The 17986-nt window shown below is 43.1% G+C and overlaps 1 protein-coding gene across 1 annotated transcript in view; it reads left to right on the top strand.

The window, feature by feature from the left end:
* ALK (ALK receptor tyrosine kinase) overlaps positions 1-12696 on the top strand; it is a 690142-nt gene extending 677446 nt beyond the window's left edge. Inside the window, exons 27-29 of the mRNA XM_066266820.1 lie at positions 3301-3435; positions 4216-4306; positions 8467-12696. Coding sequence (XP_066122917.1) covers positions 3301-3435; positions 4216-4306; positions 8467-9144 — 904 coding nt within the window. The 3' untranslated portion in view covers positions 9145-12696. The remainder of the gene's footprint in view (positions 1-3300; positions 3436-4215; positions 4307-8466) is intronic.
* Positions 12697-17986: the final 5290 nt, after the last annotated feature.

The following is a 17986-nucleotide window of genomic DNA, read 5'->3' as shown; positions in this document are numbered from 1 at the left end:
CTCTCTGCCTCACCCTCTCTCTCTCTCCCTCTCTCTCTGCCTCTCTCTCTCTCTCTCTCCCTTTTCCTTTCACCCTCTCTCCAGAGCGTAATCGTCCTGTGTCACTGAGACTGTCTCCTTGACCAACATCTCCCCACTTGCCCCTCCCCCAGCCCCTGGCACCCACCATTCTGCTCTCTGCTTCTATAATTCCACTTATAAGTAAGATCATGCAGTGCATCTCTTTCTGCGTCTGGCTGATTTCACTTAGCATGATGCCCTCCATGTTGTTGAAAAGGCAGAATATCCTTCTCTTTAAGGCTAAAAAAATATCTATTTTATATATATGCATGATTAAAAAAAGGTATTCCTTTTAGTTATATACACACACATGTATTCATATTTATTGATGTGTGTGTTAATATATGTATTAGTATGTATGTACTAAGCTATTAATCCAGACAGCTAGTTATTAATATTAATAATCACATTAAGTAATCAGAAGGATAAATATAGTCACATACCACCTTTTCTTTATCCATTCATCATCCACTGACAGGCACTCGTTAGGTGGTTATTGTGAATAACACGGCGGTTAACACTGGAGTGCAGCCGTCTCTTTGAGATACTGATCCTTTGCACAGATACCCAGAAGGGGGCCTTCTGGGTCATAAAGTTCTGTTTTTAACTTCGGCTCATCCTAACTCAGTGGCTAAGTGAGGTCCTGCGTCACCTGGGAACTTATTAGGAACAAATTCTCAGCCCCACATCAAGCTAAGGAAACAGAAACTCTGTGGGTGAGCCCCACATTCATTTTAACGAGCCCTCCAGGTGATTCCTACGTGCACCAGCATTAGAGCACCACCAGCCTGCCCTCTCCAATACCGGGCAGCAATTTAGGTAATGAAGTCATTGTTCTGAACACACGCATCTCCTACGACCCAGCAGTTCTAGTTCTAAGTGTCTAATTAGGGGGAGAATGACACAAATAGACTTGCGCAAGGATGTTTATTTGCATCATTGTTCACCATAGAGAAAAAGCTAAAACAGCCGAATGATCCCTCAAGTAGGGAACTTTTAAAAAAAGACTGGTATACCTATATCATGGGAAATTATTCGGCAGTATAAAAGAACACACTTCACCTACGTGTATCAACATGGGTAAACCTCAAAAATAACATTTAGTGGCAGGAGGGACAAGTTCCAAAAAGGAGCTTGGTATTATTTATGCATAATTTCACAATATAAAAATTAAGTCTATGATATAGAAACTTTATAGTTTATGCTTTCACACATTGTGTTAAAAAAAATAAACATACAGGAGAAGTATACCTGCTAACGTCAGTGGAGGGAAGAGCAGAGCGAGGAGGCGGGGCTTGCCTGCTTCTACTTTATCTCTCCAAAAAGAGAAGGAGAACTGACACAGTGCAAAATGTTAACATCTGGATACATAGGTCTCCATTACTTTTCCTTTTGAAAGTTTAGATTGTTTCATAAAATGCTTTAAAAACAAATCACATAACCTCCGATGCTAATAACTGCTGGAAGCACAGTAGAGCGCTGGGATGAAGGGACCGGAGAAGGGAAATCGTTTCCGTGTGAAGGGTCAGGAAGGCTCCAGAGAGCAGGGGTCACTCGGTCACTCCAACACCTGAATGACAACAAGCACAGCATGCAGAGATCTGAGAGGGAGGCTTTCCAGGCAGACTTTGAGGATTGAAAACCAGTTCATGGCTGGAGCTGGCGAGCTCAGGGGCCAGTGGTAGAGATGGCAAGGGCAGGCAGAGGCAGAACATGGAGGGCCTTAGGACCCAGGTTAGGGAGTCTGGATCTCATTCTGAGCACGATAAGGATCCCTCTGGAGAGTGGGAAGCAAGAATATGACATGATCTCTTTTTAAAAAAATTCTTAGCTGTGGTACATATATACAATAGTATACTATGGGGCCATGAAAAAGAAGGAAATCTTACCTTTTGCGACAACATGGGTGGACATGAAAACTATTATGTTAAGTGAAATAAGCCAGGCAGAAAAAGAAAAATATATGACCTCACTCGTTTGAGGAATCCAATGAACAGTGTGAACTGAGGAACGGAATTGAGACAGAGGAGAGATCAAAGGGACCAGAGGGAAAGAGAACAGAGGGAAAGGGGATGATAGGATGGGATAATCCTGAAGGGAAGGGGGGAAGGCGCTGTGGGGAGGGGGGATGCATTCGGGGCAACACTAGAATCTATGTGTAAACACAATAAATTAAAATCAATTTAAAAAAATTCTTGCTGCCATTGAAAACAGACTGGAGTAGGACAGGTGAAGAGGGGAGACCAATCGGAATATACTGAGCATTTCTAGTAGATAAGAGATGAGAGGGGCCGGGCCTAACCGCAGCAGTGGGAGCCATTAGAAGTGGTCAGATTCAAGCTCAGTCTAGAATAGTTAACCCGACTGCTGAAGCCTGGATATGAAGCGGGGATGTGGTAAAGGGTGAGATGGAGGACAATGGCTAAGTTTGCAGCTTGCGCCAGCAGTTGAACGATGAGTCCACTGAGCTGGGAGGAATGAAGTAGGAGAGGTTTGGGCGCAGAAAGAGCACTTAGTGTTGTGAGAGTGTCCGGTGTGTTCTCACACAATGTTCTTGTGCATTCTCGCACGATGCTGGTTGACGATCAGAGTGACACACTGGGAAGTCAAGTGGACAGTTATGTGTCAAGAATTTTTCAGTGTTAGTTTTCTTTTGAGCAAGTCATTTCATTAGGATTATCCTACAATTTACTAGGTTATTCTAATCCTACATTTAAGGGAACTTATCCTAAGCAAATTGTCCTTTTAAAAAATGCACAAAGATGCTCATCACAGTATTTTAAATAGTTTAAAAACTGAAACAATACATATATGATATGTCAAATATGGCAAAACTACTCAGTGAAATGTTTTATAGCCATTTGAAATTCTATTTATAAAATGTTCGTATTAGCACAGAAAGTGTACTATAATGGAATTTGCAAAACAAAAATCAAGGTTCAAAACTGCATATTAAATATAATTGCAATTATGTAAAAAAAATAGCACAGAAACTTGACTGGAACAAAAAAAATAACATGCTAATAGTGGTTATCTTTTTACAGAGCGTGCTTATGGCTTTCTCATTCTTTTGTTTTTCTCTGTATTAAGAACTCTTTATTGTGGAAAATGTGTAATAAAAAATTTAAATCTTCCATCTGTGACTGTGTATGTCCATGTGTGTATATATGTGTGTGTGTCCATGTGTGCTCACGTGTGTATCTCGTGATATCACATCTGTGTCTCCTGTCCCGTGCTCAGGTCCTTTGGCGTGCTGCTGTGGGAAATCTTTTCTCTTGGATATATGCCATACCCTAGCAAAAGCAACCAAGAAGTCCTGGAGTTCGTCACCAGCGGAGGACGGATGGACCCACCTAAGAACTGCCCTGGGCCTGTGTATGACTCTTTCAGGAACATTTCTACAAGTTACTAAGCACAGTTCTCTTTTTCAAAAAAATATCTTCAGCCACATATGCTTTTTTAAGATGAATGGGCAGGTGGCTGACCTCACTTAATAGGCCCCGAGAAAGAAATGTGTCTGTGATGCCAACAAGATGGGTTAGTCTCCTGGTCCCCAAAGCAAGGTCACACCCGAAAAGGTATCCTTTCCTGCCTCGGAGGCTGTGGACTCACCAAGCTTACACTTCTCAAGGAATCTGTGTCCTGGCCTCCACCCCTTCTGCCCAAAACTGTTGGACTTAGGTCCCCCAAGTACAGAGTGGGGCAAAAGCAGGGTGATAGTAATGAACTCTGTGTTTCACATACTCACAGCTGTAGCCCTTCTCCCGCCCCGCCCTCTGGTTCCGTTCCCGGGTTCTCTGCTGCCCTGTCTGGCATCCCTCACCTGCTACTCACAAGCAAGGCAGATGGGCAGTATTGTTAGAATATTCCTCCCCGGAGGTGACTTTAATCAGGAAGGGAATGAGAGGAGCCCTATTTAATGGAAACACCGATGGCTGTGTTCATGAGCGTGGGTATTATACCTTTCATACCTGGCATGATTCCTTGGCCCATCAGCAGAGGGCAGCATATGCCAACCACATTGGACCTAGATGGGTTGCCACTCTCAAAGACAGTGCCACGCCCTGGTCCCATTTAGAAAAGTGCTAGGAAAAAAAAAAATTTTTTTATCCTTCTTTCTCCGGATTTTAAGTAATGTGCCTATTCTTCTTTTAGATACAGGATAATGACCCAGTGCTGGCAACATCAGCCTGAAGACAGGCCCAACTTTGCCATCGTTTTGGAGAGGATCGAATACTGCACACAGGTATAAATATTTTCTCCCTTAATCAGCATTTATGTGGAAAAGTCATAAAGATGGCAAATGCCAAAATGTGAAATAGAAGTTAAACCAGCCAGAAAATCTGAGTTATGATCATGAAAATGAATGTTAATTATCTCTCAAGTGGCATGATTGGTTTCTCAGTTTGTGTGTTGTATAGTAAATACTAGTAACAGCCACTTCGCTGGCACGGGACACAGTGGCAGACCCTCAACGATATTAGGGAATCAATTCAATACACAAGGATAACTAAATCTCTCCTGGGCACCTAATGTTTTATTAAGTAAAACTGGAGCCTCAAAGAAGTATGGAAAACACCTGCTCTCGAGTAGTTTGTAGCCTGGCTGGAGAAATAATGCCGTGATGTAATTAACAGTACAGGACTGTTCATTGCACGTCCAATGGGGTATGTTAGCGGGACTGACAGAAGGAAAGATCAGAATGATCTGGAGAAATTTTAAGTCGGCATTAGGAGAGCGTCTGTAATACATGGGTCACTTTCCATGTATTTCATTTCATCCTCCTGGAGGTACATAAAACATCCCCATTTCCCAGATGAGGAGCCGAGGCTCTGAGAACTCCTGCTGGCCCCAGTGTAGATCCCTCTCCCGTGTCCTTCAGTAAGGACACTAAGGATTCCATCTTCTTCCCCATTTTCAGTTGATGCCTCCTATCCTGGAGAGGCTACCAAGTGAGGCTCCCTTCAGTGTCCCTCCGACTTTGAACCCACACCCCTTCTCACCACCTTCCTGCAGTGTCAGAGGGGTGGCGTCCCTCCTGCCCCGGGAGGAGAACCCCTCCCCGGCACCGCCGGCTGCCCCTCCAGCTTCCATCTGGCTGTTATCACCTCTCCACTGCACCTGCTTTCCTTCCCTCTCCCACCCGCATTCTTTTTTTTTTTCTTATTTATTCATTTTTAGAGAGGAGAGAGAGAGGTAGAGAGACAGAGAGAGAGAGAGAGAGAGAGAAGGGGGGAGGAGCTGGAAGCATCAACTCCCATATGTGCCTTGACTAGGCAAGCCCAGGGTTTTGAACCAGCGACCTCAGCATTTCCAGGTCGACACTTTATCCACTGCGCCACCACAGGTCAGGCTCTCCCGCCCGCATTCTACCAGGGTATCCCATTGTGCAGAATGTTTTAGAAGTCAGACAGCCACTCCCTCCCTGAATTCCCTCATCCGAGTTGTGACAAGAGACATATGCATTTTCAAACTATTGTCATTTCCTAGCCTCACGATTCCATCTTTCAGGTCCTTTGAGTAGCTGGACTGGCATCTATCTATCTGAACAGACTTCATTTATCAAGTTACTCAGGGGTTTTTTCAGAAAACTTTATCTTCAATGGTTTAGGTTATTATGTTGTAATATTAGTGGAATATACCACTTAAATACTGGGTGAGGCAAAGGTAGGTTTATAGTTGTGAGTATAAGAAGCACAGAGTTTATTCTTGTAGTATTGTTTACTGGGGAACAAAATTTTTGTTGCATTCACAAAAACACTTGTTCTTACCTAATTTGAGTATGCTGATCTCAAATCTGACATTAGTTTTTCTCTGTAAGCTACAGTTTTTTTTGCAATTCAAGATTTTAGGTTTTCATTTTAGTGTAAAATTTTCAACATTTAGTTTAACATAGTGAAGTAGAATATCTTCTTGGGCATCATCTTTGTGAAAATATAATAATTTATAAATATATAATGCAGTAAATGCACTAATACACTAAAAGATATGATTGCATCAGAATTTGTCTACAATTTCAAAATAGAACATATTAAAACAATTATTTTAGTCATAAAATTTGTGCAAAACTTATTTAAATTCTATTCAGGCAAAAATTTGCATTTGTAGCTCTTGCGTTTGTGTACTTGTTGAGGACAATCTCATTTGATGCTCCAGCAGTAGTCTACTCATCACTAACAGCTCCAAGATTTTCGGGAAACTTATCAAGGTGACTGTTCAGGAAGTGAATCTTAATGCTCATGTTACATCCACTTTCGTGGAAAGCCAACAACATCCTTTGAACCAGAAGTTCATAGTTTTCTGCTTTTTTTGTTGCCAACGAAGTTCTTTGTAACTGCCACAAAAGACTGCCATGCTGCTTTCTCCTCCTTATCCATCTTCCTGGCAAATTCTTCATCATGTATGAGGTTTCGAATTTGAGGTCCATCAAATACACCTGCTTTTATCTTCTTGAAAGACAAGGCAGGAAAAGCAGAAATAATATATTGAAAGCATTCACTTTCTCTATTTAAAGCCTGAACAAACTGCTTCATTAAGCCAAGTTTGATGTGAAGTGGGGGAAAATGATCCTGTCTCGATTAACTACAGGTTCATTCACAATATTTTGCATCCCTACTTCCAGAGCTTCACATTTCGGCCACTCCTTCTGTGTCCAGTGTTTCTCCCGAGCTCAGCTGTCCCACAAACACAGAAAGCAAGGATACTTCATGAAACCTCTCTGTTGTTTTAGCAGGAAATTTACATTTTAAGATCCACACAAATGATCCAGTTATGCTCTTCATACTTCAGAAAGTAGGACAATTTTTATGTCATTATAATCTTCTCGCAGATGAGTTGAATAACCAAGTGGAACCGCTGAAAATAGGCAATATATTCACATGTCACAAATGATGAAATATTGTGCCTTTGACGTTGAAGTGTGTAACAACCACATATATAACAGATGGTGTCAGGACTATTCTTACATTTACGCCTACTCGAAGAAGCCATGATTCAATCTTAAAACAAAATAAGAGGGTGTTTTTATCGGATAATAATTTTTTACATTTAAAAACAACCACAATTATGTAAAAGTGATGTTTGTAAAGCATTAATTGCCTTGTGGTAATGTTCAATCCAAGAGTCGTTGCCCTTTAACTCCAATTTAAAAACCATTGCATGCCATTAACTGTAACAAAAAGAAATTAAAATTTCATAAAAACTAGAGCATGCACCAAAAAACAGATTTCAGATTTGGAATCAGCAATGCAGAAATATATTGAAACAGTTCTAAAACCTCATGCAACCGAAAATGAAAAAAAATTGTTCCCCAGTGTTATTGTGTTGTTTTCCAATATGAACAACTGTAAACCTACTTTTGGCACACCCTGAATATATACTTTGGAGTAATTTTTCTCCAGAATATATACTTCGTTCTTAAAAACAAGTGGTTCCATACAGCGCATTTGGAATGACTATAGACATTAATAATTAACAGGAAAGGAACTAAAATATAAGAGAGAATCAGAAGGTAGTTATTTTTTATTCTTAAACTCTTACTGATGAGTACTGGACCAATGTGCTTTTTCTGTTAAACTGCAGTAATGGTTTTCCCAATTTGCATAAAATATTAAGGAATTAAATTTCCCCAACTTTAAATTTCCTTCCACAAATTTTCCTCAAATCTCTAGCAACTGCTTTTGCTTTTCTGTGTTACAATCTATGGCTGTAAAAACGACCTAGCTCAATGTTGGTTGTGTAAATGATGTTCCTCATAACACCTGAGTATTTCCTGGGTTTCACAAAGGGCCTCATCCTATCAACTAGTTAAAGAACCATTGCACTGTGCTATCTGACACGTGATGATATGATGATGTAACATAGAAAAAGGTATAATCACGCATAGCCCATCCAAACATGAGAAGAATGGCAGGTGGCCAGGGAGAGTACAAGAGATAAACCTGTAACAACGTGGGGTGGAGTGTGGTCCCCCTCCTCCCTTCCCAGCCCTTCACCACCCTCACACACACATATGTATTCCTAGAGTCAAACACATAGAATTTCCTTTTTAGTTGAAAAAATTTTATTGGGAATAGATTGGAATAATTTTTAAACTAATTTATATACATATATGTTTTATTTTTTTTTAATTCACTGATCTGTAATATTTGCCCAATAGTGGTCTCTGCAGTGGTCCTGAGCCCTGCTCTCTGCTGCCCGAGAAAGTAGGCCTTTCCCAGCTCAGGAAAAGATAACTTCCCATTGGTTTCTTATTCCCCAGGGGCTATAAATTAATCTACTCCCCATAGACATTGGTTTCCTCGTCTGTAAGATAAGTCTGGATGAGCTCATCGCTCAGGTATCTTCCAAGTCTAACATTCTGTGCCTGTGATTGAGTTCTAATCAGTTCCCTCCTCCTACCTGTAGGATCCAGATGTGATCAACACTGCTTTGCCAATCGAATACGGCCCACTCGTGGAAGAGGAGGAGAAGGTGCCTGTGAGGCCCAAAGACCCGGAGGGAATGCCTCCTCTCCTGGCCGCTCCAGCAGCGAAGGGGGAGGACGCGCAGGCCCCCGCTGCCCCGCCCCCGCTGCCGGCCGCTGCCTCGGGCAAAGCTCCGAAGAAACCCACCGCAGCGGAGGTGTCTGTTCGAGTCCCCAGGGGGCCAGCCGTGGGAGGGGGACACATTAATATGGCCTTCTCTCAGTCCAACCCGTCATCCGAGCTGCCCAAAGTCCAGAGATCCAGAAACAAGCCAACTAGCCTGTGGAACCCCACATATGGCTCTTGGTTCACGGAGAAACCTGCCAGGAAGAGCAACCCTCCAGCCAAGAAGGAGCAGCAGGAGAGGGGGATCCTGGGGCGCCAGGGCAGCTGTCCCCCGGGCGTCGCCGCGGGCAGAGTGCCTGCCGCCTCCCTGCTCCTGGAGCCGTCCTCTCTGACTGCCAGCATGAAGGACGTGCCTCTGTTCAGGCTGCGTCACTTCCCGTGTGGAAATGTCAACTATGGCTACCAGCAGCAGGGCTTGCCGCTAGAAGCCACCACAGCCCCCGGCGCGAGTCACTACGAAGACACCCTAATGAAAAACCAGCCTGGGCCCTGACAGCCCATTGGCACCCATCGCTTTCCCTCGGGAACCCCAAGCCCACGGAGGGGGGACAGGTCACAGCTCCTCCGCCAACCAGAGACCAAATGTCCCTTTTCATTTTGTGCCAACTCGTCTGGAAGTGTCACACAAAAAAGCTGTATTTTCAAAAATGCTTTTGAAAGGTTTTGAGCATGGGTTCATCCTGTTCTTTCAAAAGAAGAAAATATCATAAAGACAAGTGGGAAACGCAGGGCCAGGAGCCGGCTGCGTGCGGTCTGTGCACGGTCGATGCACACGCCTCACACTTCCCTCCCGCCACGTGCACTCCGCTTCGTGCCGCCGGAAGCAGCTGCTCGTGTGTTCCACACGTGGACTCATAGATGTTTCATTGTCATGCTGATGTGGACCTGGACCACTTGAGGGGAGAGGGAACAGAGATCAAGGACTCCTTTGTAATGAGTCAGCATGGGGAGAGACATGCTTTATTTGGAAGAGAAAAATTCATAGGCAACTAATGGAAACGTCCCACGTTAGATGACATTTAGACACCTTCTCCTGGGCTGGTTCATCGCTGATCGTAAAAATGTGAATAGTGACAGTAGTATAGAAAAAACATGTACATACTCCTCTGAATGAAATGCAGACATGTGAGGTGCTTTGAGTAGGATAAAACCCCAGTGCAGATCCAGAAATTGAAAAGCATTCTATTAATATACCTCATGCCTTAAGAAAAACCCTCCTACTAAAAGTGAACAACTGAGTGTGAGGTTTCCCACTGGATTGAAAGCTGAAGACTTAAATTATTTGAAAATTTTCCACTAATTAAACTCTGATCATTTAAAAATAAAAATTTGAAGCAGCAGTGACACATCGAAGCATAGAAATGTGGGCATGATGTCAATCCGTCGTAAGCCAAACCTAACCGTTTCAATCATGAAAGCGACCAAACTGACGTTTCCACTTGTAGTGATAGATGGGTCCCTGGAGCACCAGGCCCTCCGGTGGTCCTGAGGAGAGGTACAAACACAGCACCCTCCCACCAGTGTGCACCGGCGTTTTCTCTCCCTGACCACGCGGTCCCATCACACATGGGAACCCAGATTTGTTGAAATATGCATAGCATAATGTGCATCGCTATCGGATGCAGATTAAAACCAACATTTTTCCTGATGGGGGGGTCAATGAGGAAAGGCATTAAAGGAGTGCTGAGGTTGACAGTGGCACGTTCTGTGGTAGGAGTTCTGAACTTGGTTTTCACAAATGAAATTCATTTTCACAAAAACGCACTGAGAATCTTCCATTTTGCACACGCACTTATGCCACAGTGCTTCCCTTTATCAGTAAGTGCTCATCTCAGTCCTTTCCTCTTCGCCTCCATGCTCACCCCGTGTCTTTGCTGGTGGCAGCTGTGCCAGAGCGTCCCCCTGGGAGGAAAGTACTTCATACTGGCTGGACTCTAAGCATCCCCGAGCAAAAGACTGGGTGTCCACCTGCCTCCCCCCCCCCCCAGCCTTCCTTACATCAGAAGCATCACTTTGGATGTGGGAAAGCCGTTCTGTCCCAGACACTACTAGACCCGTGTCCACTCCTCCTGTGGCAGAAGCTCTGGACGCCACATTTTCCTACTGTCTTAACTGCTACATGGTCTCGTCAGATGTAATACACTCATCTCTAAATAACCATATCAGGAAAGTTTTGGCTCAGGCCAGGTGCAAAAGTAAGCAGTCCAATTATACAAACATTAATCTAGCTCATAAAGCACCTGAAGGGGCCTCCAAACTACATTTTGAGAAACAGTCTCCTAAAAGATGACAACAGAGGAACTGTCCAAAACTGAGAACCATTTCATTTTATATTTGTTATACCAGTAACCAATTAAACAGGGAGCATGCTATACAATTCAATAGCTGGTTCTTTATTGTTATTAATGGGGGGGGTGCTATCCCTTTCTCTTCTTAAAAACTATAAATCATCACATTTTCAGGTTGTGCCTTACAACAATTTACATGTCAAGTTCAAATGACAGTCAAGTCTCAAAAGCTATATGCAAATAAATTTTGCAGATAGGTAAATAAACAAGTCCACGCTGAGGTATGATGACCTCAAGACGTCCTGTGTGACCCACTGCGAGCCCAGGTATCAGCACGCCATTCATCTGGACCGCTGTCCACTCAGTGTGGCTCCGGCCATATGGCAGCAGCAGTTCCTACAGATGCTGTGGATTCTCGTAGTCACTGTGATAGAGAGTCCCACTTAGAGCATAACAGGCACAATTAAAGTTTGCAGGGCCCTGTTAATTAAACCATAAGCTAGGATAATTATTTCTATTACATGTCTATAAAGAAGCTCATCAAGAGTTCATAGCCATTCCATCGGGGAATCGGTAGTTTGTGAGGAGTGACCAGTTACTGAAATGTGCACCTCAGAATTAGAGAAAATCAAAATAGCAGGAATAAACTTTCTTTTTTTAAAGAGTATGCTCTACTGAGTAGTGGAAAGTCTGGATAGTCTTCTTCCAGCTAGGGTGTGAGTCCTGGCTCTCTCAGGTCACTGGGCCTGCCTGTACCTCAGTATTTCTGTAAACAAAACGAGGGCAGTCACTCCCTTCCTCACTGGCCCTTGGGGCGATTACAGCCTGTGAGAAAGCACAAGCCCTCCCCCACCGCTGAGTTCCCAAGTGGTCCGGGTGGGGGTGGGGAGAATTGCAGTCAGTGTCTGTGCACCCCAGCCCTCTTGACCACCATAACTCAGTGGAGGTTTTTATTCCCACCCATGCATTGTCCCTGGCTCATATTTGACTTTATCTGTCACCTGTTTAGTGACAGTAACAAGAACCCTACCAGAACCAAGTCCTTTTTGGGTCTAAGGCTGAATGTAAAACTCCCTACCACACTTAGAACTAACTGTTACCCCAGGCCCTGGCCAGTTGGCTCAGTTGATAGAGCGTTGGCCCGGTGTGCAGACATCCCAGGTTCAATCCTCGGTCGGGACACACATGAGAAGTGACCATCTGCTTCTCTTCTCCTCTTGCAGCTAGTGGTTCAATTGGTCCAAGCATCAGCCTCAGGTGCTGAGGGTAGCTCTGTTGATTCAAGCATGGGCCCCAGACAGAGGTCGCCAGGTGAATCCAGGGTGCATGTGGGAGTCTGTCTCACTATCCTCCTTTCACTTTGGGGGGGGAAAAAAGCATCCCAGAAAGAAAGATGTTTAGTCAATTTGAGTAAGGCTTTTTTAAAAGAATTTCTGCCATCTCTACAGCTATAAGATATTATGTAACTGCAGATTAATTTTATTCCACTAAGAAATTCTCAGTGATCAGGCTAATAGATTTTCTCCAGTAATAGCAGGATTAAAATTCATTTGAGCTTTGTAGACCTGAAACAGATGTATGTGAATTCAGACTGCCTTGAGTAAGAGTCCTGTGACAAGATCATAAAATTGTATAAAGTGTGTTGTCAATCTGTCTTTAGCTAGTGATTTTTTAAATGGGTCCCCAAAGACCCATTTACAATTTGACTTTGCTAATTTTACTGCAGCCGAGTTCCTCACGTTGTGTGAATATACAAAACCAAACCTGCACTCCTGTCATCCTCCACAAAATGCCCTCAAGTGAAGATGACTAAGAAACAGGCTCCTCTGCTAACATTCTGTTTTCATTTGGTATTCCAAGTAGGTGTATCTAATTTTTAATGCACTATTCATGTACAAAACTATTCTTAGCTCTAGCTTAGCTTTTTTCCCCTCTCTTTGAGAGAAGCAGGGAGAGCAAGACAGGAACACTGAGCTGCTCCTGTGTGTGTTCTGACTCGGGAATCGAACTGGCAACCTTTGCACTCTGGGACGACGCTCCAATCAACTGAGCGATCTGAACAGGGCTCTTTTTTTTTTTAGAGACAGAGAGAGGAAGGGAGAGAGATGGCAGAGGGAAGGGAAGCATTTATTTGTTGTTCCACTCAGTCATGCATACATTGGCTCCTTTCCTTGTCTATCCTGACCGGGGTTCAAGCCCACGACCTTGTTGTTTTGGGAGGACGCACTTACCCGACTAAGCGAACTGGCCAGGGCCACTAGCTTAGCAACTTTAAAACACCGGAAAAGCTAAGACTAAGAACAGACTATTACCTCCAACTGCTGGGAGGGAGGAGCACGAACCATAACTATAAAACTAAAGCAAAGCCTTTCCTCTCTCCAGGGCGAAGTAAATGTGTTACCCTCCCATGGAAGGGCAGCACTACCAAGCTCACCTCAAAAACAATGCAAGGACCAACATCTGTTTGCAGTGCCCTTCCACGTCCACTTCTTTGGTCCCTCTGCCTGACACACTCTCAGGAGGTCTCCCCACTCTCTGTTGCTCTAAGGCCTGCTGCCTCCTTAAAAGCAATTATCCCACCATCACCAGGCTCAGCAGGCGCCTACCAGCTGGTAGTAGTTGAAAGGCCATCTTATTAAATGAACTCTCACTAAGCCTTAGCAACTAATGTCTTAGTGCTCCCTACACTATTTACATTTTATGAGAGGTCATTTTCCAATATAGATGAAGCAGACTGATAAAACTTCAGATGAATATAATATTTTGGTTTAGCACTCATTAATTACTTAAGAAACAGCAAGCAGACTGGGCAGGAGTTGAGAGACCCAGGTGTTAGACCGCAAGTATCTATAGATGGAGGCAAAAGTGGGTTTACAGTTTGAATGGAAACTAATAATAATAAACACTAACACAAGAATAAACTGTGTTTCACAGACACACAACTGTGAGCCTACTTTTGCCCCACCCTGTATGTGACTCAAGCCAGTTACACTCATTTAAAAATATAAGCAGTTTAGTCTCAAAGGCTCCTTCCAACTCGGAAGTCTGTGATTTTGTAAGACTTCTCTGTGTAAGGTAAATTCCTACCAACTATGGGACATGACTGGTGTGTGTGTGCACACGTGTGTGTGTGTATGTGCTTTTTCTTGACCTTGACTCAATTCATTTAGGGCCAAAGCCAATTAATTCAGTGCACAATCCCAGGGAACCAAATTATATTTAAGCTTTGCATGGAAGTAGACCAGAAAGACGTTCAATAAGTTTACTGTTTATCCTTTCTTTTCAAAGATTTCTTTAACAAATCATAAAGTCATGAACATAGCAAAATGAAGTTAATCGGGATGAGTCCCTGGCAGAAGCAAAATTATAAAACTTACCTTTTGAAGGTTGTCCCTCCCCACACCTATATCTGACGATAGATCTGATACACTTTCTGTCGGTTGTGAGTGTACACCTCCTGGGGTCCATCCCAAAGTGAATATGCCCAGAATACGGATGGTATATGACTGAGAGGAGGAGTTGTCTGGGTCAGGCGTCCCTAAACAGGCGTCCTGGTGCCATTATGATGAGGCATTCATTAATAACAGGAGTCTGCTCTCCTAACTGCTATAGAATCGGATAGAATCCCTCTTTTTCAGCCTCACAGAGATTCCCACTACCACTGGATGGCAATTTTTGGAAACCTGTTGTGAATGATTTGGCTTTATAGGAGATCCAGACTCCCAAAATAATCCACTAAGAGATAATACTGGGAAGATTGCAGGCAAGTTATCTACACTTTAGTGCACCAAAAAGTGGAGAAAAAAATTTTTAATTTTTTTGCATTATTTCCCAAGTAATATTTATAGAGTATTTCACAGTTTTCAGCAAAAGTAATATTAAAGACAGAAATTCCTTTTCCTGCAGGAAGCAGCTGGTGATGTTTTGTAAAGGATAAGAGACTAAGGCAGAACACTACCCTGGACTCTCCTTTGTCACAAAGGGGGGTGTGCGGGAGACCTCGAGATCTCATGCTACTTCCTAATGCCTTACGCTCTATCTGGCCCTTTCACGAAAAGGATTGTTTGAGAAAGTTACATTTTAACTAATACATATAATCTATTGGAATTCTTATTAGAAACTGTTTTTATCAGCAGGTGCACCTTGCTCTTCTCCTCTATTTATTGTCCAGAGTACAAAGGCCACTTTTCCCTGCTATCAATGTGGGACTTGTTAAGACTATTAAAATTCATTTCAAAATCCATTTTAGGATGTTTTCCCCAAAATGCTGGATAGTAACACCTATCCTTCATAACAAGAACTGTCAGGGACAGCCACTGTCATTAACACTTGACTGAGATTTAAGCTGAATCCAGAAGTCATATTGAAAACGAATAAAAAGAACAGCCTAAAGCTACGTGTGTAATTTTAACATGATTTATATTTCCGTGTCAGTCTGTTTTGATTTGTTACATGAAAAGTAATGAGTTCAGTCTTCAAGACGAACTCTGTTCAGGCATGACAAACTCTGGTAGGCCGGAGTTGAAAGAACTTAACCTCTGTGAGATTTGACGCAAGTCAAGAACACAGCACCTGGCTCTTTAAACTGCCTGCACTTTAGAGCGGCTTCAAGTTCCAATTTAGTACAAGTAGATGTCTGAGACTCTCCATTTAATTTTATTTATCCAATTCAAGTAACTCTGACTCCCTACCCACTTGTCAGACCACATTCCTCCCGACAAAGAAGCTGAAGGGGTGAGCGCGTGTGTAAATACCTAAATATTTATAGCAGCAACACCCTCTCTGTCTGGGCTCGTTTAGGGTTTTAGAGCTGAACTCAAACCAAATTTTTCAGCGTTTTTCAAATGACACCACTGATCACTGGGAACAAGTTCTAGTTTAAGCTAATAGCCTCAATTTAAACACCTAAAATATCTTGACTGATACAATTCGAAACCTACTGCCCGCCCTCGGCACCCCCACGCCCACACTTCCCTGTTCTCAATGTAGAGTAAGTGATGGAACTCGCTGCTGCTTCATGAAAACTCTATCCACTGTAAGACGCTCTAAAGGGGTAAGAGGGAAAAGGGTCCCCGCACCCCAGTGCCTTTCTCCTCAAGGGAGAGGCTATAAACAGAGAGTTTCACTTTTCCCAGGCATAATGAAAACCCGCTGTTGTAACATGTGCCCGGCACGCCAACTCCTCCACACACACCTCTTTTTCCCTCCTGTAACAAGGAGCATTAGCAAAAATGGTAGAAGTTCTTTTTGCCTATGCAAAGGCATCTTACCCTGCTTGTAATAAACTCTTGACATGTCCAACTTGTTCAGCCTACACACAAGCTTCATTAGGAATGTCTGCTGTATATTCAAGCAGCTGATGTGATATTGTTTGTAAATAAGGGTCTCTGTATGTACCAAGGGGTATCATTAAACAATTATTAAAAATACGTGTGATAATGTGAGTTTTATATTAACTAATGTATTCGAATTTTCAGTTAAGTGTAGTGAAGCAAAAGGCATGAAGAAAAATAAAAAGTAAATTCTGCTGGCTTGCAATACGGTGATACATATTACACATCTATGAATGACTCACTTAGATAACAAATGACAAGTGGTTGTTAACTTATGCAGATCTGTTTCTTAATAATATTTCTTAACACAGTAGGTCTCTAGCCAGCGGTCACTGTGGCTTAAATAACATCCTCACATACTCTACATAGGCAGGTCCAAAATAAAACTCTGAAATAGAGTGCTTGGACCCAAGCCCAGGGCTATGCACACTCAGGTGAGCTCCAGTTCACTCTCCATGTTAGAGCACACCTATCACTTTGTTCTCTAAATGATTATCACAGAAACACAGGAATTCAGAGCCGGCCCCGGGGAAAACATAAAGGCGGACGCCTTTATCAATGGTTGACAAACTCATTAGTCAACAGAGCCAAATATCAACAGTACAACGATTGAAATTTCTTTTTGAGAGCCAAATTTTTTAAACTTAAACTATATAGGTAGGTACATTGTTATTAACTTAATTAGAGTGGAGTACCCTGTGTGGAAGAGCCACACTCAAGGGGCCAAAGAGCTGCGTGTGGCTCGCGAGCTGCAGTTTGCCGACCACTGCTTAGATGATCCTGCTGTGTCTTTATTGTCCCCTTGTCTGCTCCTGACACCCAGCATTTCCTGTCTTCATCAGGTCACTATTTGGGGGTAAAGCTGGGCTACACGATGCAAACCTTTCTTGCCCTCTTACCTCCCTTGCCTAGAAAAGCCTCCGGTTCTGCAGCCAGCTCTCTGGAGGCCCCTCTGAAGCTCGTGGACAGTCTCTCCGCTGTAAGCCCCCGGCAGCCTGCCCTGCCTCTGTTCATGCAGTGAACATTATTACCAAGCACCTCCGAGGAGCCAAATATTATTCCGGGTGTCAGGAGCATCGCGATGAGCAAAACAGCCAAATACCCACCCATCGACCCAGCGAGGGAAGAGAGAGAACAAGCAAAACATTCACCGTGACCAAGGGTGCCAAATGCTCAGGAGAAAAATTAAATATGAAGGGGGGTAGGGGGTTCAGAAGAGGCTGGTGAGGGGACTCGCACCAACATTACGTGTCTCGGTTCAGATTCAACAAACATCTGTTATCTGAACACTTTGAAGTACTTTAAAATATTTCCACCAAATTACCCTAAAATATTGAAACAAAGTTTTTAGTAGAATGTAGATAATTTATATATTTTTAAAAATCTGAATTCAAAGTGTTCTATCCCACCTTAAACAAACAAATGAAATCCCACTGGTTGACAGTTAAGCAATTTTAGAAAACTGTAGAAACACATTATTTTCTTAAATGGCTCTCTGTCCATCAAAACAACAGAACAAGGGGTGGTTAGAAACATAACTTTACTTGTTAAGTAGAAAGCATGACCCTTTTTAAGACTCTTTACCGGGACAGGGCAAATCCAAGTCCTTACTGTACGGAATGAAAAGTTTAAGTAGTAAGCATCTGTACTGAGTTCCTGAGACGAGCAGAGCAGCAGGCAGGTGACACAAATGACTAGATGCCCTTCCAAAACC

This window comes from Saccopteryx bilineata, chromosome 3, assembly GCF_036850765.1.
Source record: "Saccopteryx bilineata isolate mSacBil1 chromosome 3, mSacBil1_pri_phased_curated, whole genome shotgun sequence".
In the NCBI taxonomy this organism is placed as follows: domain Eukaryota; kingdom Metazoa; phylum Chordata; class Mammalia; order Chiroptera; family Emballonuridae; genus Saccopteryx; species Saccopteryx bilineata.
This window is presented reverse-complemented; position numbering and strand designations above follow the sequence as displayed.